Raw genomic sequence first — 22,859 nt, 5'->3', positions numbered from 1 at the left:
GCTTGGAGAAGCTGCCAAGCTTTAGCTGAGTGGTTTTCTGACGCTGGCTCTGAATAACTACCTTTCTGAGGTTCTTAGGTGGTGGTCATAAGGCTGCATTTGAGATTGCAAAGCCAAACCAATATTCAAGATTTGTCTGACCTTTGACAGCCTTCAATTTAAAAACCATCTCCTCTTCATCTGTGTTCCTTAACAGTACCTGTAAATAACATCTCAGACTGTTATTGCCTCCAACCACTCACAGTATCATTTTCATAGAAGAATTTGTTCCATCTATTCGAAGGGGGTGCAAATCCTCCTTCCTTTCCTTCCCAGAGGTGCCCCAGTTGAATATGGAGGATTTTGTATAATAGCTATGGGTATTCTGCAGAGCCCTTTGTCCTCTGGTATCCTCTGATTTTCCCCATTCCTCATCCAAACCATAATTACCTTTACCAAGAAATTTCTCCCTCAGTAAAGTATGACACCTTGCTCCATCAGGTGGATCAAAACCAGAGGTAATCTGTGTGAAGCATTAGCAAAGCTCATTTCAAGGGTACAGCCCTAAAGCTGTGTTTGCAGGGCAGCCACTAGTTAGTACACTGGACCAAACTTATTGGTAACTCTTTAGGAGGCTTCCGGATCAGCTAGTGTATAATCTTGCTACCTCTACTCTGCCAGATGCAGTGACTGGAGGGAGTCAGAGTAGGGTGTATGTGGGGGGGAGAATTGTTGAGGCCACGTTATGTCAGGGATCTGGGTATATTCTTACCATGTGTATGCCATATCCAAAAATTTCATTACTTCATACAGCATGTTCCCCCACTTTTTCTTACTATTGAATATACCATGAATTGTCAAACTAATAGAGTAAGCTTATCTACAAAAAGATCTAAACCTCCCAAACGCTTCCTAGTTCATTTCACAAATATACGTGTTCTCAATTCTAATCTCAGTGATGTCAGTTTCCACTTGCAGTCTGCCAAGCCCCCACTTACTTTTTCTGACAGAATCTCAGTTGATTCAACTGAGATTCTATCGGTTGATTCAACTACTGCTCATCTCAGTTGCCCAAATTATTCGCTGTGTGATTCCTTTCGCCTCAAAGGTGGTACTGTGCATATGGATGTACAGGCTACATAGGATTACAACTAGGCATATTAGAGGGCACCTGATGAAAGTCTAATCCCCCCCCTCAGCATTAGACCTTGATCAGATCTCCTCTAAGATGCTTACTTATAATGCTCTATAGCTCAAATTTGAGTTCTCTCCTTGTATAAGACCTCTTTTACCATTTTCAAGTGCATCATCCATCTTTGAGTTATTTCAAAAAATGTTTCTTTTTTGGGTACTAGTTCAACTTGGGCACTGTTCCAACTGCAGCCTGACCATCTACATATAGTGAGACTGTACTTGGGATCCCCCACCCCTCTACTTTTCTCCCCTTCTTACTGTCCCCAGATTTTCCCCAACTCTTTCAGGGGATGCCTGCTATTTTCATCCCCTGCATTTTGCTGTAACTGTACCCATCTGTACCCTTTTCCTTTTCACCACACAGAGCTGCCCTTCCTTGCATGCCATTAAATGGGCTTAAAGGCAGCCCAACTAAGAATTCTCCAGTTTGGTGGTAGCAGATGGCAGGAATAGTGGCCAGGAGCACAATGCATGACTAGCAGATGCTATTCATGCATTGTGTTCATAAGCATGCACAGACATCTTATGATCCATCTAAGGATCTTACCAGAATGCAAAATATCTTTAACTTATACTGTAACCTTGCATTCAGGACAAAGTTAAATGATTTGCTAAAGTCCAAATAAACAATATCAAAATTATTTCCTACATCAAACTCAAAAGTGATCTAGCACCATTGGACTTTCACCTATTTTCTAATTTGGCGCCTCTGTAGCCAGGTGGGAAGGAGCAGCAGTGCATAGCACATGCTTCTTGATTAGATCGGGGTTCAAGCCCATCACCACCAAATACGGAGGATGCGGAAAGGTCAGGGAATGACCACTGCATATCCCGGAACAATATGGCCTTACTTGCTAATGCTCCTAAAATCCAAATAACAAACAACAAACATTTTCTAATTTGTGAAACACCTCTCTGGCACTGGCATCCATTTTCCCACCAACAATATCATCACTGCTGTAGGGATGTGTTCCTGGAAACCCAAGTAAAAATTTTCTTCGCAGCTGGAATCAACGCATTGCAGCATCAGTGGTAAAAGTGTATTGACTCCGAAGGGGACTGTGTTGAAAAGTAACATGCTACCAGACTCTTCAAATAAACCCTTCGTACAAACACCACAAACTTTTCAAATGCCCTTCATGCACTAGCAGTTTTTTACCTACCATGAAGTAGAGTAAGGCATACAAATGAAGTTACTGTATTAATCTCTGTGGACTGGTGCAAACTACCTGTTTAACAAATTTGTTTCCATTTTGCTATAATTTTCAGAATGTTTAGAAAAACATCATTCTGAAATCACCAGTATTCCAAAAATTCCTAAATGGTTGAAAACTTACTTTTGGGCTGTGTTGTAAATCAAAACAAACCTCAAATTTTTAGGAAAAGTTTATTCCTTGTACCTAAACTAACCTCAACACAAGCAAAAAAAAAAAAAAAAAAAAAATGTGTACAAGTCTGTAAATAAAATCCAAGTGTTGCTGCAAATAGTCCAGAGTTCAGTCACTGCATATACCAAGCAGTTGTTAACTTCTTGTGCATTGACTTTTACAGTACTCATTCATTTTCTGCTTAAGAATGACACTCATCTGCATTATGGCACACCACTTGGCTGCCTTTTTGAATGTTTATGTAATGACACATCGCTTCTAGTGCCGTTTGATGTTTATATGTATCAGAGATAACGAACGTGTTACTTATCACAATTTCACTGAATCATCTATGACTTTTCTCATATCCAGTAGGTGAGGGTCTGATATGATTCACTTTTTCTTCTTTCTATATACATAAGAAACCCCCCCTTTTTTTTTCTCCTCATTCTTTGTTCTCTTAGCCTGTGATTTCTCATCTGCCTTTGCTAACCTTTCCCTTGCTATGGTACTATTGCAGATCAATATATAGCTGTTGTAGCCTTCAGTGTTTTACATAACTTCATAATTTTCCCATGCCATCTTTTTCTATAACTCTCCCTGCTCTATTAAACTGGGAAGCTCTATGTTCATTCTTATCACCATCCTCCTCATGCTATATATTTTCTTAATGGTATATATGCATTTGTAGTTTTTGTATCCATTGCTTTAAAGGTATTCTGTGGTCCTCTGTTTTTACCATCCCTTTGCCATCATTCCAGTTAATATATGTCATATAGTACATTAAACACTCTTATAGTCCCTACTCCTTAAATTGAAACCTGTCCTTTACTTTTAACATATGAAGGTTGTTTGTGATTAGTTTATTGCGAGCGCTGCAATAAAACTAATTATGATAAAATAAACTCTCAAACATCGCAATAAGTTTGTCAGTATTGTTAGAGATTTTGCGAAAACAAGTTCATTAGTGCGCTGTGTTATCCATCATATTGTGTTGTGTTTTTCTGCAAGTTTGTACAAGTGTGTTGTAAAAAAAAAAAAAAAAAAAAAATCTAAAAAGGAATGGCTAAAAGAAAATTTCTAAGATAAGAGAAACTGAGAGAAATTGTTGGAATTTACAATTAAGCAGAGTTAAACTTCTCACAGACACACCACTGTCAAGTTTTTTTCAGAAGTTCAACTTTATCTGTTATGGACAATGTGCGGTGTTTGTGCTTTACACCACAAGAGGCACTTCCTTTATGCATTGGAATCATGGCTGGGACTAAATGTGAGCAGGTCATAATAATAAATGCAGAAAAACAAGTGGGAATGGCTTACCAGTGTTTATGAGTTCGTGCCAACAGCTGATGCTGCAACCAACGGCACCAAAACAGTAGCGGCAGGTCCGTGCGCCAACCTGAGAAATTTGAAATTACGTTCACGGAAATTATGTCCGATTTAGCGGTGGAACCGGATTACCGGTGGCCAGATTAATGATGGTCAACCTGTATTTTCCAGTCTTTCTTCACACTCCATTCTTCTAAATCTTACTGTTGAAAAGCCAATTCCATAATTCCCCTATGTTTCTCCCTTATTGTCATTTAATTCTGGACAATATATGAGATTACCTTAAAGTTAGTTTACTTTTAAGTTTGGAGATAAATATACAAACAAAGGACTCTGCATGGGGAGTCCATTATCACTGATAATAGCATATCCATTCTTGGAGAACTTTGAAGAGGTGGCTATCAAGTGGGCCACTTTAAGGATTCCAAATAGGTCCATTTTGTGGATGACGTGTTCAAAATTTAGGAACAGAGGCAAGAAGAATTACTTTAATTCAAAGAATGTCTAAGTAACATTCATTAGGCCATTAAGTTTAAGCTTGAGGCCAATAATAGCATGCCTTCACAGGTTTAGTAAAAGCCAACAGATTCTGAATGATACTTAAGTTCTGTATCTAGTCATCTCCAAAAGAAATGAAATTAGGTATTATCAAAACTTTGAGTAGATGTTAGAAACTTTGTAATAACAACAAATTTATGGATGAAATCAACACCATCAAAGGATAATTATTAAATAGCAGGTATCCAAAGCATTTAATCAACAAGACAGTAGAAAAATATCTGAACTTAAACAATAACACAGCATGTAATAATGATTACAAAAGAAAACTAGCGATTTCATAAATAAAAGGCATTGGTGAAAAAATGAAAAAAAAACTGTAAGAAGTATGGTCTTCAGTTGACTTTATTGGAACTTCTATTGGAATGAGCAGCAGCCTGGAAAACAAGATGCAGGGTATTTCAGAGACTGCTGGGAGTCATTGCAGTACAAGTAAACACATTGGTTGTGTTAGGGTAGCTAAGAATAGGAACAGGTGCATGTATATGTGCATATATACCAATGCTAGGAGTTTGGTAAATAAATTTGATGAATTTGAGGTTATCAAAACAACAAATGCAGATATTGTTGGGATATCAGAGACGTGGTGTCACACAGATATAAGGAATTTGGGGAGTACAATGTGTATCTGCAGATAAATGAACCACTTGGTGGCAGTGATCACAGTGTGCTGAAGTGGGAGTTACTCAAAGAGGTAACTACCATTAGGGGTAAAGGGAAGGGGTATTGCTTTCGTAAAGGCGACTACAATGGACTGAGACAGTATTTAAATTCTATACAGTGGGATCAACTGATGATATTGCCAACAGCAAATTCAAAATGGGAAGCATTCAAAGAACTTATCGTGGAAGCTACTAGGCTTTACATACCAACTAAGAAATATTGTTCAAGGTTTAGGCCTAAATGGTTGTCAGATGAACTAATGAGGCATATGGCAGAGAAGAAAAATGCATGGGATACATACAAATTAACACGTGACACGGACGCCTATGATAGATACAAGTTGATCTGTAACCAAGTTACAAAGGAGGTTAGGCAGGCGAAGGCAGATTACGAGAGATCCTAGGCAAGGGATGCGAAGAAAAACAGCAAAGAGTTCTTTACTTATGTAAACTCTAGAAGGAAGGGGATGAATCAGATTGGTCCACTTGAGATCGATGGGTCAACTGTTGATGACCCTGCTCGGGTAGCTAACAAACTAAATGAATATTTTGCATCGACATTCACACATGAGGAGTTATTCAGCGAGGGGAATGCCAGAGGTGTATTCAATTCTAGCAGTAAGCTAGAGAATCTTGTAATAACTGAGAGCAAAGTGGAGGAGAAATTGTTGAAGATAAACACAAGAAAGGCACCTGGGGTGGATGGGATCTATCCAGTTATATTAAAGGAGGCAGAAAGGAGGTAAGCAAACCCTTAGCCATAATTATGAGAGCTTCCTTGGACTCAGGGGAGGTACCCATTGACTGGAGATGTGCAAATGTGACCCCAATTCACAAAGGGGGATCAAAGGCTGACACAAGTAATTATAGACCTGTGAGTTTAACTTCTGTTCCCGGAAAATTAATGGAGGCACTGGTGAAAGAAGCACTGCAGGATCATCTAGACAAGACTTCAGTTATAGCTAGGACACAGCATGGTTTTGTTAAGGGGAAGTCTTGCCTGACCAATTTGATTGGATACTATGATGCAGTCACAAAAGAACTGGATGCAGGGAATAACTTTGATATTATATACTTGGATCTTAGAAAGGCTTTTGATACTGTTGCACATGGAAGACTGCTGCACAAATTGGAGCAGTGTGGCATTGGAGGCAAGTTGCTGCTATGGATAAAGGGGTGGTTGAGGGGGAGAAGACAGAGTGGTAATCAATGGACACTGCTCATCGTGGACTAATGTTATTAGTGGAGTCCCTCAGGGTTCAGTATTGGGGCCTTTATTGTTTTCTGTATTTATAAATGATATTGATGATGGTATATCAGGCTTAATGTCCAAGTTTGCAGACGATACGAAGGTTGGCAGGGTTGTCAAGGACACTACTGACACTATGCTGCTGCAACAGGATTTGGAAAGGTTGAGCAGATGGGCTTCGAGGTGGCAAATGAAGTTTAACATTGACAAATGTAAAGTACTACATATGGGAAACAGCAACCCCAGAGCAGCGTATCAACTCTGTGGTACTACACTGACAGTGGTAGAGAATGAAAGGGACCTGGGGGTGGTGGTGCAGGCAGATATGAAGTTCTCTGAGCAGTGCAGACGAGCTGCAAGAGTAGCTCATGGTGTATTGTCAATGATATATAGGAATTTTTCTAGCAGGGATAAGGAGGTGATTATTCCCTTGTATAAGGCAATGGTCAGGCCACACCTAGAGTACTGTATACAGGCCTGGAGGCCTCATTTCAGGAAGGATGTAGAGCTGCTGGAACGAGTACAGAGAAGGGCAACTAGATTGGTGAATGGGACAAAGGGGTTCTCTTACGAAGAAAGGCTTAAGTTTTGCAAATTACAGTGTCTGGAAACTAGGCACCAGCGGGGTGATCTGATAGAGGTGTACAAAGCCTTGAATGGTTTGAGCATGCTCAATGCTGATGGGATTCTTCCTCTAGCTCAGAAAAATCACCTGAGAGGGCATAAATTCAAATTGAGGAAAGACAGATGTAGGATAGATGTGCGGAAATTTGCCTTTAGCCAGCGGGTGGTTGGTGGGTGGAACAGACTTCCATCCCTTGTCGTGGAAGTTGATAGCCTAAATAAGTTTAAGGCTCAGCTGGACAGGTATTTCGAACGAACAGAGGGGTGAAGTGGAAGTGGTTATTTTTATTTATTTATGTTACTTTTTTTTTTTTTTTTTTTTTGGCTGATGCTGCATAAGCTTGCTTTCTTGCATCAAATGCCTCTACTAATGCTAATGCTAATGTATAGGAAGGGAGGAGGGGTTATGCTATTAGTTAAGAAACATAAAATCCAAGGAAGTGCAGCCAGTTGACATCGCTGGACAGTGCAGTGTCGAGTCAGTTTGGTGTGACATAAGCACTGGGAGATAAAAAATGTAGAGTAGGAGTGTGTTATAGGCCTAATGACTCTGATGAGTATAATAAGAAACTGTACAGGGAAATAGTGGGCCAATAAATCAGGAGTCTTATAATGGGGATTTTAATTTACTGCAATTTGAGGGTTGGTCACTGACACACTAGCAAGGCTTTTGTGGATTTATTGGATGATTGTTTTCTACATCAGCATGTTTGGGAGGCAACTACAGGGAGTAATACTCTTGATCTGATTATCAGTAGTGATTCTTCATGCATTAAGAATCTGCAGATAAAGGAACCACTAGGTGGCAGTGATTACAGTGTGCTGAAGTGGGATTTACTCAAAGAGGTAGCTACCTCAGGAATAAAGGTAAGGGTTTTTGCTTTCGTAAAGGTGACTACGGTGATCTGAGACTGTATTTAAATTCTATACGGTGGGACCAACTGATGATGTTACCAACAGCAAATTCAAAATGGGAGGCATTCAAAGAATTAATCTTGGAAGCTACTAGGCTTTACATACCAACTAAGAAATATTGTTCAGGGTTTAGGCCTAAATGATTAAATAATGAGATGTGGCAAAGAAGAAAAATGCATGGGATACATATAAATTAATGGGTGACATGGAAGCCTATTGTAGTTATAAGCTGGTCTGTAACCAAGTCACAAAGGAGATTAGGCAGGCGAAGGCAGATTATGAGAAATCTTTGGCAAAGGAAGCAAAGAAAAACAGCAAAGAGTTCTTTACCTATGTAAATTCTAGAAGGAAAGGGATGAATCACATTGGTCCACTGGATATTGATGGTTTAACTGTTTGATGATCCTGCCGAGGTGGCTAAAAACTAAATGAGTATTTTGCATCTACATTCACACATGAGGAGCTATTCAGGAAGGGGAATACCAGATGTGAATTAAACTCTGGTAGTGAGCTAGGGGAAAAGTAATAATAACAGAGAAGAAAGTGGAAGAGAAATTGTTGAAGATAAACATAAAAAAGGCACCTGGGGTGAATGGGATCTATCTAGTTATATTAAAGGAAGCAGCAAAGGAAGTAAGCAAACCCTTAGCCTTAATTATGAGAGCTTCCTTGGACTCAGAGGAGGTACCCATGGATTGGAGATGTGCAAATGTGACCCCAATTCACAAAGGAGGATCAAAGGGTGACACAAGTAATTATAGACTTGTTAGCTTAATTCTGTTCCAGGGAAATTAATGGAGGCACTGGTTAAAGAAGCACTGCAGGATCATCTAGACAAGACTTCAGTTATGGCTGGGACACAGCATGGTTTTGTTAAGGGGAGGTCTTGTCTGACCAATCTGATTGGATACTATGATGTGGTCACAAAGGAACTGGATGCAGGGAATAACTTTGATATCATATAATTGGATCTTAGAAAGGCTTTTGATACTGTTGCACATGGAAGACTGCTGCACAAATTGGAGCAGTGTGGCATAGGAGGCAAATTGCTGCTATGGGTAAAGGGATGGTTGAGTGGGAGAAGACAGAGTGGTAATCAATGGACACTGCTCTTTGTGGACTAATGTTATTAGTGGAGTCCCTCAGGGTTCAGTGTTGGGTCCATTGTTGTTTTCTGTATTTATAAATTATATTGATGATGGTATATCAGGTTAATGTCCAAGTTTGCAGACGATACGAAGGTTGACAAGGTTGTTAATGACACTAAAGACAGTATGCTGCTGCAACAGGATCTAGAAAAGTTGATCAGATGGGCTGAGAGGTGGCAAATGAAGTTTAACATTGACAAATGTAAAGTACTACATATATGAAGCAGTAAGTACTACATATAAAAGTACTACATATATCAACTCTGTCGTACTACACCGACAGTAGTAGAGAATGAAAAGGACCTGGGGGTAATTGTGGTGGAGGCAGATATAAAGTTCTCTGAGCAGTGCAGACGAGCTGCAAGGGTAGCTCATGGTGTCTTGTCGATGATATACAGGAATTGTTCTAGCAGGGATAAGGAGGTGATTATCCCCTTTGTATAAGGCAATGGTCAGGCCACACCTCGAGTACTGTATACAGGTCTGGAAGCCTCATTTTAAGAAGGATGTAGAGCTGTTGGAATGAGTACAGAGAAGGGCAACAAGATTAGTGAATTGCTCTTATGAAGAAAGGCTTAAGTTTTGCAAATTACAGTGTCTGGAGACTAGTCACTTGCGAGGTGACCTGATTGAGGTGTATAAAGCCTTGAATGGTTTGAGCATGCTCAGTGCTGATGGGATTTTTCCTCCTGCTCAGAATAATCACCTGAGAGGCCATAAATTCAAATTGAGGAAAGACAGTTTTAGGATAGATGGAAGTTTGGCCAGCTTTAACCAGCTGGTAGTTGATTGGTGGAACAGACTTCCATCTTTTGTTGTGGAAGTTGATAGCGTAAATAAATTTAAGGCTGAACTGGACAGGTATTTGGAATGAATGGAAGGGTGAAATGGGAGCTTTTTTTTTTTATTTGGCTGATGCTGCATAAGCTTGCTTTCTTGCATCATATGGCTCTAATAATGCTAATCTCTCTCTCTCTCTCTCTCTCTCTCTCTCTCTCTCGTACTGTGTCTGATATGCTGAAGTTAGATCAAAAAATAAATATAACATGAATAATTATGATACTGTATTTATAAATGAGACCATGACCAGCCTTCCAATCAGTTGTGAGTTAAATTTGCTTTATTGTTAAAATATTTTAACTGAAGGTAAATACCATGAGACTTAAGGCAGTTATGTCAGGAGGTTCTATACAGATGAAAAGCCTAGGATTAATGGATATTGTCCATTGTTTTTGAAGTTCGTTTAATTGAGGTCTATTAAAGTGAGAGTTTACTGAGCTCAAAGTTTCAAAGTGTAATTTTTTAAAAATTAATTCCACAACAGGTATTTTGTATTTAAATCATAGCTGGGTGGTTTTTTGTTCTGCTGTTGCTGTTATGTGCTAGTGTATATAAATACAGAAGGCATCTCCGTAGCCAGGTGGGCAGGAGCAGCAGTGCATAGCACACGCTTCTTGATTAGACTGGGGTTCGAGCTCATGCCCACCAAATACAGAGGATGCGGAAAGGTCAGCGGAATGCTCCTAAAAACCAAATAACAAACAAACAATATAAATACAGAGGACTAATTCAGGCTATTCCATTCTTTGAAGCATTTAATATTGAAATTAAAACAGAATATTTCAATATCAATATAAGAATGTCTGTTCACAAAATATTTTTTGTTGTTCCTCATGTTAGAATAATTATTTATTCTGATAATGAAAGAATTCATGATATTTATTAATAAATATATTTAGTTTTGAAATATGATTTAGTGGAAAATACCATATTTTTTTAAGCTCTGTTGCGATTATTATTTTATTACAAAGTGTTTAAATATATAAGTATTTACAAGCATTTAAATACTTATATATTTAAATGCTTGTGTTTGAAAATGAAAGTCCAAATTAAGCCATTAATTTGAAGCAGTGTTATTGGAGAAGGTTTTCATTTAACAGCATCAAACTGTTTAGTCTTCATTAAAAATAATTTACATGTATCACTTGTTCTTTATAGAACTGTTTGTAAAACAAATTCATATGCAATTTGATTATTAAATATATTGTAAATTTCATCTATTTATTTTTTTAACCAGCTTTTACACCTGTTGATCACCCAGAATCTTACCACACTTAGTGGCTGTGCAACCAAAGTTTTATTTGCAATGTTAGAAGAAGTTGCCTGGCAAGGTATAGTACTGTTTTTCACAAGAAACAAAAACAGTAAATAAACATTTTAATGTTAACTTCATGGCATATGAAATGTGACCTTATTTATATTCAAATGTGAATTTATAATATACTTTTTACTTTCTATAAGTATTTATATTTACATATTCATGTGATTTCTACAGTCTGTAACTTAGTGTTTTACTAATCATTATGGATATAAGAATACTGAATGTGATTGTTTTAGTGGATACAGTACATGCTCTCTATTTTTCACCTGTTAAAGCTGAAGTCTTTAATTTTGGTCCTGCTTACACAAAATTATTGCATAAGCATGTGAAAATGAAAAGCCTGTTCATATAGCATTAGCCTGGCTGTTAGTATGAGAGAAAATTCTGACCTTAACTGTTGATTATAAATAATATAGCATTCACTGTGGTTACAAAGTGGGAAGGTTCGTTTAAAGGAAACAGTTTTCTCCAACAGCTTATGTTGGAGAAAATTATATTCACGTCATTGAATTATGTTATAAACATCAAAAGATTATATAATACCAGAATAAAAAAAAATTAGCTAGACTCTTAACATCCTCCCCTAGATCTGGGTTCTGTTTCAGTTGCCTATCCAAAACACTACACACGGCTTCCCTTTTATTATACCACTTCCATTGTTCGAGGATGCAGAAAGGTCACGGAATGACCACCGCATATCCCCAAAGCAATATGGCCTTGGTTGCTAATGCTCCTAAAAAAAAAATAAATAAATAACTATTGTTCGAAGGCTTGTACTTAGTAGATCAGTTTGTTTTCCATGAAAATTTCCTTCACCAAGATTATCTCAGTATCAAATGGCAATTTAAAAACCTATATTGTGTAGTACTGTACCTAAATTATAGATTAAATATGAGCTCATGTTATTAAGTAAAAAAAAAAAAAAAAAAAAAAACGTGTACCTTGTACGCACGAAAGATGTTTTGTGTGAAAACATCTTTGATGAAAATCAAAACCGTTTTAAAATTGAACAGCCGAAACCGAAGTCATGAACAATGTAGCATTTTTTTTATGCTCGCTCCCGCTACTTACTCTAACAAATAAATGTTAGTGACATTAGCATCATACTTCAGTCTGAAATATTTAGTATGAACGATGTAATGTTTTATTTACACACCCACTACTTATTCTACCGAATCAACGTTTGGAAGAGGTTAGTGGAATCCAAGCTAATAGCCTGATTACCCATTTGATTGTAGCCATTAGTTGAATAGTATGATTGCAACAATACAAGTATTTGTATTGTTGCAATCCGCATTTTCGTTACATTCTATTGCTAGATGTCACTGTAGATGTTTTCACATCACTAATTTTCTGATTAGTGAAAGGGACTGAATGCCACACTGCTATAGCCTTTGTGTTCAATGATGCTGAAGTCAAATGCAGAGCATTGTTGTGAGTATCAAGCAAATCAACTTATCAAAATAAAAATGGAGGTAGCAATGAGTGTGTGAGAACGACAAAGACTATAGAGATTGCTTAAAAGACAAACAGAAAATCAAGCATTAGATTTAGCAGTGCCTTCAACCAGCAATGCCGCTCCATCTAACAATGACGTACCCAAAGTGACTATTAATTATGTAAAATGTAACGTTTCTCCAATTTTTGGTCTTGAGTTTGAAATGATATGAAAACTGATTTCTGTTCTGTATGCTACATTTGCAGTCATCTATGGTTTGAAAACTACACAGAAACCAGCTGCTAAAGATGCAACATTGATACTCATTGCATTTCCCAATGTTGATGGGATCCTTGTGTGTAATAGCTGCAGAGGATCACATAAGAACAATGGCTTTGTCTACCCAGAAATTCCATCGCATTTACCGAAGTTGGATTTAGTGAAAAAGAAGCTTATTTCTCCTTGCTTGCCATTCATGCAAATAAGATTCCTGAGACACTCATATGTACAATACAGCATTCTGGGCCAAGTGATCAATGTGCCTGTTTCAGTAAATACGATGATCCATCGCTTGCCAAAGGAGATTGACTGAAATAGGCACATTGATCACTTGGCACAGAATGCTGTATTGTCCATATGTGTGTCTCAGGTGCTTTATTTCTGCATATAAAATGCAAGAAAATACACTAGTCCAGCTATTTGATCTAGTTAGTTATTATTAAGAAAGAGCTGTTACAGCATGGCTTTAATATTTGGTCGACACATCTCTCTATTGATTGTATTAAATCACGATAGATCAGTCATTCTTTGACTGTCACATGGAAACTAATTTGGCTAAAGACGACATAAGCAAAGCAGTTCCAATCGAGGAAAGTCTTGTCGCCCAACAGCAAACGTTGTGGAGCGACGATAAATATCCTAGAATTGTCCCAGGAGAAACTAATTACCACAGAGCTTACTGTTTGAGCATGCAGAGGAACTGTCCTTTCCAGCATTTATCTTGGACAATTCAGAACGTTCGGAGAGAATTTACGTGACTCCATTCATAATAAAGCAATGAGCGAGATCAGATGATCTGACCACAGTGTTACTCCAGATCACCTACTTTATGTAGCAATATTTGTAAAATAATAAGAGAAGTTTACCTCAGTATAGTACGTAGAACACTTCTGTATGATACTCTCCAGCAATATTTGTAAAATAATAAGAGAAGTTTACCTCAATATAGTATGTAGAACACTTCCATATACGGTAGTGTTCTACGTACTATATTGAGGTAAATTTCTCTTATTATTTTGCAAATATTGATATTAATGTAGAACATATTGAGCATTACAGCTCAGGTTCATACTATTTACGTAGCAATGAAGGTAATGAGATTGAGAATGAGAGACTCTGACTTGCTTTCTTTGACATGCTTTCAAATACGTAGGTAAAGATACAAAACTGATTCACGAACAAGTTCAATCCAAAGAATACATTAACAGCTGTATCAAAAAAATTCTGGCTTTCCTAAGGATAATTCCAAACTCTTATCTACTACTGGGCTGGTGCCTCCATAGCCAGGTGGACAGGAGCAGCAGTGCGTAGCACATGCTTCTTGATCAGACCAGGGATCAGACCATGCGCACATTCTGCTATGGTTAAATAATGCTCCCAAAATCCTTTGGGCAAGAACAAAGAAGACTCCATTGCAGTGATCAACAAGTTAGTGTCTATGTCTGCTAGCAAGGGGAGCCCGTGACCACCAAATACGGAGGATGCGGAAAGGTCAGGAAATGACCACTGCATATCCCTGGAGCAATATGGCCTTAGTTGCTAATGCTCCTAAAAACCAAACAACAACAACTACTGGGCTCATCGTAAGCGCAATCTATTCGCTATGATTAGACAGCTTGGGGAACCTGCAATGTTCTTGACTCTGAATGCTAATGAAATCAGCTGGCCACACTTGCTTCAGCTATTGTACAAATTACAGAATAAGGGGCACGATATTAGTGAGGATGATGTGAGCAACATGGACTTCATGCAGAAAGCGATGCTAGTGAACAAAGACTGCAACTTTTGCAATATATTTCAAGAACATTGTGGATGTAATTATGAACATATTGCAGTTAAAACGTTTAGCCAGTTTGGTCAATTTTATGTGGTAAACTTTTCCAAGCGCATAGAATTTCAACATCATAGTCCATGCGCACATTTTGCTATGGTTAAATAATGCTCCCAAAATCCTTTTGGGCAAGAACAAAGAAGACTCCATTGCAGGGATCAACAAGTTAGTGTCTATGTCTGCTAGCGAGGGGAGCATCAAGCTTCAAACTCGGAAACATTTATTCTTGTGTTACAAGAAGCACCATTCATGCCTTGTCTCACGAATGGTGCTTCAAATCGACAAACCGAAAATTACGTCATTTCCACGTCGCTAAATCATCATATCCATGCAGAATCTTGATTTCTGGTTTGTCAATTTAATCGATAAACCAGAAATGACATTTCCCTCATTGACACCTCTTTCATTCCCATGGAATTCACTATTCTGTCACAATTTTGCAACGCAGAAATAACTTGTTGCAAAATTGGCATTTTCTTGTTTTCCGATCAAATCGACAAACCGGATATGACATAATTTCCATGTTGCAGAATCGTGACAAATTGGTTTTACTTCGGTCCGAAATTTAGTACATGCCACCAAAGATGTTTTTACATTCAAAATGTTAGAATAATAAATAAGAATCAAATGAATTAAAATAATAATGTGAATTCTGTAGAAAGATGATAACAAAAAAAGTTAAATGGTGATTGACACACGCACTAGTTACTGTGTGGAATACATATTAGTTAATATTAGTAATGCAATTATAATTTGTGTTTGATAAGGTAGATAAAATTATTTTTTACTTGCCCTTGGAAATTACTCAAAAATGAGTAGGAGAGACTTTTGCACCACCATTGTGTTCATGCATCAATATATGAACAATATAAACACAATTTTATATTATTTTCTTTAATTCTATAGGAATATAATTAATATAAATAGTGCTTTTATTAAATCTATAAATTTACAGCAGCACAAATGACTTAATAACTTGATTGCATAACATAATTTTATAGTGTAGGTACGCCCTATTGTCACATAACATGGGAATAGTGCAGTGTTATTATTGTATTTGCTGTTAGTTTAATGTTGGCATTTTTAATTTAAAATTAAACTAAAAGCATGTTTCAGATTAGAGTAACAAAGCAAATAGCTCAGAGTAGTGGGAATACTTTGACTCAGTGGAAGAACAGCAACAAGCAGTTCTCCTATGAATTGGGGCTTTATAGTATTCCTACTTGCGGAATGTTTGCAGATCAGTCTGTAGTAGGATACGATACAGCCAAAGGGGATGCCCAACTGTTTCAAATGAAAAGAGTGTGAGGTGGAAATTCAACTCCTGTTTACTCATCAGACATCAGTCCTTGGATGGCTGTTTTCTGATGGGCAAACAGAAGCTTGAAGAACAGGGTTGTTGTCCTCAAAGGAAAATGTGGGATAAGCAAATTCTTAGTTGCTCAACTCAGTGCTAGTATCTACACTCATGCATCAGACTGCACAAGTATTTCCAAAGATGGAAGGTACTGATCACATAGGATGTTGATATTGTCAGTGACTCTATTGTCAGAGAAACAGGAAATATATTTTGCAGTATGTCTGCAAGGGAGAAAAGTTAATGTTGTAAAACAGTTTCCTTTTAAGGGCACAAAAAAGTGATATTGTTGTACTCATTGGTACTAATGCTATTTAGAGTAGGCAGTCTTTCTCTAAATTGCTCCATACTTAACATTTACAAAGCAATGTTGAGAAAAAGCCATGAGTTTGAAATTGTCTGGAATTTTACATAGATATGATAGGAGGGAGTACATATGAGAGATTTGCTAATCAATTCAATCCATGAAAAGTTGCAATCTCAATACTTCAAAAATCTACTGGGTACCCGACCTGCCTCCCCATGGCAGAGTGTGGTAACAGTGGGTTCTAATAGGGGCTTTTAATTACAAATATCTCTTCAAAATATTTGTAAATAAAAGTGTATTTCTATGCCCCCCCCCAGTTATCTTCACCCTCGTGCCAGAAGAAACGCTACTTTATCACTTAAGTTCTGAAATTATAAAGTTTTTTACAGTTTAATTTAGATTTGTAACAGAATAAGGAAATATCACCCAGTCACAATTAAAATAGTTGTTTTACCAGCGCAACAAATACAGTCTTGTCTGTTACAACTCTGTGTCACTTTTCTACTGTGACCAGTGGAAATACCTGTTTAGCAGAAAAGCAACACAAATGCACTCTACTGGCTCAAAATTGGAGTTATAAATATGTCGTTTTGTCCAGGATGTGGAGTTCAAGCTTGTGCATCCTATTATATTAACTTCAATTTGACAATTTTTGGGTTGTCACTTCCGTGTGATATGTCATATCCCACACTGACTCCCAGCAGGCTTTGTAATCTCCATACCTTGCTATCCAGACTTCTGTATGTCTTAATAGATACAGTACACAAAACAGTTTCCCCACTGCTTGCAGCTGCTCTTAAACTATGTCTGTAAGTCTCTTCCCCCCAACTAGTAGTTCTCCAACCCACATAACACTGCCTACATGCCTTCTATTGAAGTTTATTCTGTCTCTGTAAAAACAGTCTATCCTGTCAACAAGCAGACCATTCTTTACTCCATGAAGTGTGTACGGTGTATCCATAACCTAATTGATTGATAAGGCTCTCTTGGAATTCCTCCTTTTGTTCTGGGCAGAATTGCAGACACTTTTTTTTCAAATTTAATCCTAACTAAACTTTTTCTCAATATTGCTCTATATTTGTTAAATAAATCTTCAGAGCTCCTATTTTTGTATCTAACTTTTTTGCTCTTAAAAGATGTTATCTGATAACATCATTAACTTTGCCCCTGGCAGTCAATACCCTAGTTATTTGGTATTAGTAATGGCAAATGATGCAAGGAAGCAAGTCTTTACAGTGTCAACAAAAAAAATAAAAACCACTTCCCATCGCCTGTCTGTTCCTTCTAATAATTCATCTTTAGTTCTTCCTTATTCAAGCTATCCACTTCCACAGCACCAGATTTTTCAACAGTCAACTATCTGCTGGCTGAATGCAACTTTCTGCACACTTATCCTGAAACCATCCTTCCTCAGTTTAAATTTATGCCTCCTCATTTGTGTTGTCAGAGCTAGAGTAAGGATACCATCAGCATTTAGTTTACTAGATTCATTCAAAGCCTTAAACACCTCAATCAGACCTCTTTACAGGTCTCTTGTCCACAGACACTGCAATTTATAGAACTGAACCCTTTCCTGGTAAGAGTATCTTTTTTTAACCCCTCACTAATCATTGCTCTTCTCTCTACCCATTCAAACAGATCTACATCCTGTCTAAAATGAGGCTTCCAGACTTATATGCAGTAATCAAGATGTAGCCTAATCAACTTGTACAACAAGATAATCACCTCCTTGTTCCTGTTGGCAAAATTCCTGTATATCAGAGAATTGTGCTCATAGTATTGCTTATATTGGTGAGCCATTTCATGTGCCACGTTATGTATGATACTTCCATTTTTCCACCCCCTTAAAGAAGACTCAGATTTTTTAGCATTCTTCATAAATATCTGTAAATAAAATGTGATGGTTTGAATGAAGTCTATGCAAGAGAATTAAATTTAAATGTACCTACCCATTTCTGTTTATTTTAAAAATAAGTAACTGATTTTTTATATATTATACTTTAAAGGTATCTTTGATATTACATCTAACCTTTTCATGAACGAGTTTATAAGCACTGTGTGGGATGTTCTTTACAGAATTTTTTAAATTTTGTTAAAATGGAAATTTTCTACATAAATGCATTTAAATATTAATTTGTTCTTATTTTGGTTTGGTTGCCCAATGTTAGAGTGAAATTATATCAAAATTCAAGTTGGGATTTTTTTAAATTTTTTATTTTTATTTTGAATCCTTTCATGATTGTTAAGAAATCATGAAAGAGTCATCAAAAAGTTTTGTTACTTCTTTTTTGATGTAATGCTATCTTTTGGATCCAAATTTTGCAGAACTTTGGCTTTTATAAGTCAAAATCAGAGAACAGTGGCTGATCAGTTTTTGTGTTGCCATCCAGTATAAACTATATACAATTATCTAGAAACACACAGATAAGACACGGGAACAGTTTCTGGAAAATTTGTAATGTTATTTGAAATGATCTTGAAAAACGTGCACTCCTTAGGGCCACAAACGTAAAATAAAACGTGTGTGTGTGTGTGTGTGTGTATATATATATATGTACACGCTCATGAAAAGTTAATGAAAGAGTTGAACCAGTTATCTATAAATTAATGATAATGGACTTTATATCAATTAGCTATTTCCTAGTAAAGTGTTAACAGCATTAAATGTTATTACGGATTACACATTTAATTAACTAGCAATTCAAGGTGATTTTTTTTTTTTTTTTTTTTTTTTTTTAACTTGTTACAGTGGCAAGTAACCAGCAGAATATTCATATATTGCACACATTGTTATATGATCTGAAGAAAACTATGAAAAAATATTATTGTTGGGGCCGGCCACTTGGGAGTACACTGTTATGGGAACAACACTTGAGGACTATCGAAAGGATTTGTCATATGGCTAGCTGCATTGAAATTAAGCAGGTGATAACAATTATAATTTTTTTTTTATAAAATATCTGTAATAAAGTAAATAGGAAATACTCTTCCTTGTATGTCATATCAGAGACAGCATGCTAAGTAAAAATGTATGAATTTAATTTTTAGTGAAGGTTAATGATTTAGATGACACTGATTTAAATTTATTATTTTTTTATTATGTATGGCTTTCAATAATCTAATGGTTTTCAGAATTGTAAAATAAATAATGTCCATTTATTAGAAAGAACATATGTTCATAATTGTACATTATGGATATGTTGCTTACATACTTTTTATAGCACATTGTCAGAGGACTAATATTTATATGGATAAATAAATACCAATCACTGGCATGTGGGTATATTACAAGTAATGCATACACACAGAGTAATTCAAACATTGGAAACAAATTGAAGTGTGATGTACCTTGTTAATTGGAAACAATTAACAAGTTACATCATAGTTCATATGAAAGAGGGCACAGAATTCCTCTACAGCACTCTTTTTGAAGTCACCAGAAAAATTCTGGTGAATTCAATGGAAGAGAGCAAAAGCTGTGCCTCTCAAATTTTAACACACTGCTAAACTTCTAGTGATCCTTAGTGTAGCCAGGGATACTGTAAGACACTATGAGAAGGCCCGGATCTGAAGGAAAAAAAGGAATTGGAGTGGGGAGGAGCAAGGCTGTTTGTCCCAGTGTTTGTGTTGGTTCTTGACACTGCTACAGATATGCAAAGTAGGAGCCAGCTTTTATCTGGCTGGTTACACATGAAAATCATTGTCCAGCAGTCCTCTGTTTATGGATATAAAAGGAAGTTTTACCATGAGTCAGACATTATGGATGAACATGGCTGCCTGAGTATGACTCAGTGACTTTAAGTGGGGCTTAATCATTGGAGTAATGTCAGCAGAAATATTTATGACAAAGATGGCAGAACATTCAGAAAGGTAGTAAGATCATTAAACTATAACAACAGCTGAATTCTGCATACACTTAGTCTACCAAGTGTATGCAGAATTCACTGAGAGTACTGATACCGATAAATACCGATATTATGGCAGAACATTCAGAAAGGTAGTAAGATCATTAAACTATAACAACAGCTGAATTCTGCATACACTTAGTCTACCAAGTGTATGCAGAATTCACTGAGAGTACTGATACCGATAAATACCGATATTTGTCTGCATGAAAATGGGCAGAAGAGAACTGTACAAAGCTGGATACCATACAAGCACTGCTGTACAGAAACCACTAGTAACTCTCTTCAATATTTGTCTGGATGCTCCATGGGTTCAGGAATATAGGATATAGATCACTTAACACTGGCAGGTTATGATATGATGCCTAGTCAGACTAATTATCCTCCATGCATTTTTACGAGGACAATTCAAAAATGATTTGTATTCCCCAGAAGTAGTTGTGATAGAAATAATTTTTTTTTTTTTTTTTTTTGTTCGATACCTTGAAATCTCTACAGCTGTGGTTCCCAACCTGTGTGCCCTAGCACACTGATGTGCCACGACTCTTTTTCAAGAGTGCTGCAAGATTAGGAAAAACACCATAGAGTTCAGTGGCAAATACTATTTAGGTGTGGCATGAATATGCATCTTTTAACTTCAGGTGTGACTTGAGTGACAAAAGATAGGGAACTGCTGCACTACAGTAACCCCACAAATTTTGGTTTTGATCTGATAGTTCATTTTTTTCCCCTCCCTTTGCATTGCTGAATGAAGTGTCACAATAGATAAAGGGGAATACAGATCAGTGATTTGGTTCATTCCTCTTTCTTCAAGGGAAAACACCCAAAACAATCCACAAAAATTGTCAATGTTTATGGAGAAGACTGTCCAGGTTACGGTGTTAGCATTAGTAGAGGCATATGATGCTAGAAAGCAAGCTTGTACACCATCGGGAAAAAAAAACACATCTCATTTCACCCATCTATTTACTCCAAAAGTTTGTTCAGTTCTTTCTTGAATTTATTTAAGTTAACTTCCGCGATAAATGATTGAAGTTTGTTCCAACAATCAACCACCTGCTGGCTAAAGGTAAATTTCCACACATCTATTCTACAATTGCCTTTCCTAATATTAAATTTTTGTCCCCTCAGTTGTGTAATCTGAGGAAGAATCCCATCAGCATTGAGCATGCTCAAACTGTTCAAGGGCTTATACACCTCAATCAGATCACCCTCGCAGGTGCCTAGTCTCCATACATTGCAATTTGCAGAACTTAAGTCATTCTTGGTAAGAGCAACCCTACATTCCCTCACCAATCTTGTTGCCTTTCTCTGTACTCATTCCAGTAGCTCTACATCCTTCCTAAAATGAGGCCTCTAGACCTGTATGCAGTACTCAAGGTGTGGCCTGACCATTGCCTTATACAAGGGGATAATCACCTCCTTACTCCTGCTAGCAAAATTCCTGTATATCATTGACAAGACTCATAGGGTCTTGTCAATGACCCCATGAATCAGACTTCATATCTCACTACACAATTATCCCCAGGTCTTTCCATTTTCCACTATCCTGAGTGTAGTATAGCACAGTTGGTATGGTAATCTGGGGTTACTGCTACCCATATACAGTACTTTGCAATTGTTAATGTTAAACTTCAGTTGCCACCTTTCAGCCTATATGCCCAACTTTTCTAGATCCTGTTGCCAGTAGCCTACTGTCATTATTGTCATTAACAACCCTGCCAACCTTTGTATCATCTGCAAACTTGAACATCACTCCATCACTCCTGATATACCTTCATCAATATCATTGATAAATACAGAAAACAACAATTGGCCTAAATGTGTTGTTGCATATTGGGGTAAACAATTGAAATGTGGAAGAATGTGTATGATGAAGAAATCCCAGGATGCCCAGCAACTGCTATAACAGAAGAGTATTGCAAAAAGTGAGGCATTAATCCTGGAAGATTGCCATATTAGTGTCAAAGAACTAGCTGCAGAACACCAAATTAGTGTATCATCTTGGGAGAACATCATCCATCAACAATTGCTTATGAGTAAAGTGTCTGCTAGCTGTGTTCCTAGACTTCTGATTCCTTCTAGAAGGAAAGGACACAGTGTACACCTGAAATGTTCTTGATATACCAAGAAAAGCAAAGTTTTTTTTTTTTTTTTTTTTTTTCTCTCTCTCTCTCTCTCTTCTTCTTTTTTTCCCATGGCTAGTCATCATGGATGAAACTTGGGTCCATCACTATGAGAATGACATGCAGAATGACCATCCCCCAAAATAGAAAGGTGCAACCAAGTGCTAGTAATTTGGTACTGTCAGTTTTTTGTAATCAGCATGGTATAAGGTAATACTAACAAATTACCTTCAAAAGGGCAGTACTGTGATAGTGAAGTATTATTCCAACCTCCTCATAAAGCTACTTGCTGCTATAAAAGAAAAAATATGGGGAAGCTGTCAAAAGATGTGTGCCCTGCTCCATGATAATGCCCCTCAGCATTCCTTGCATGCTGCAGTGAAGGCGTCTCCATAGCCAGGTGGGAAGGAGCAACAGTGCGTAGCACACG

At 37.2% G+C, this 22,859-nt stretch overlaps 1 protein-coding gene across 2 annotated transcripts in view; it reads left to right on the top strand.

The window, feature by feature from the left end:
- The window catches only part of LOC150087479 (F-box only protein 32), a 178,005-nt gene that overhangs the window by 140,642 nt on the left and 14,504 nt on the right, over positions 1 to 22,859 (top strand). Inside the window, exons 5-6 of one of the 2 annotated variants that reach the window (XM_090372096.1) lie at positions 11,103 to 11,196; positions 19,148 to 19,323. The exons of the other annotated variant lie outside the window; for it this stretch is intronic. Of the exons in view, the coding sequence (XP_090228222.1) occupies positions 11,103 to 11,196; positions 19,148 to 19,323 (270 nt within the window). The remainder of the gene's footprint in view (positions 1 to 11,102; positions 11,197 to 19,147; positions 19,324 to 22,859) is intronic. 2 annotated transcript variants of the gene reach the window in all.

This window comes from Mastigoproctus giganteus, chromosome 4 (assembly GCF_048544385.1).
Source record: "Mastigoproctus giganteus isolate SK-2022 chromosome 4, ASM4854438v1, whole genome shotgun sequence".
Taxonomy (NCBI): Eukaryota; Metazoa; Arthropoda; class Arachnida; order Uropygi; family Thelyphonidae; genus Mastigoproctus; species Mastigoproctus giganteus.
The sequence above is the reverse complement of the archived record's forward strand: the minus strand, read 5'-3'. Positions and strand labels throughout refer to the sequence as shown.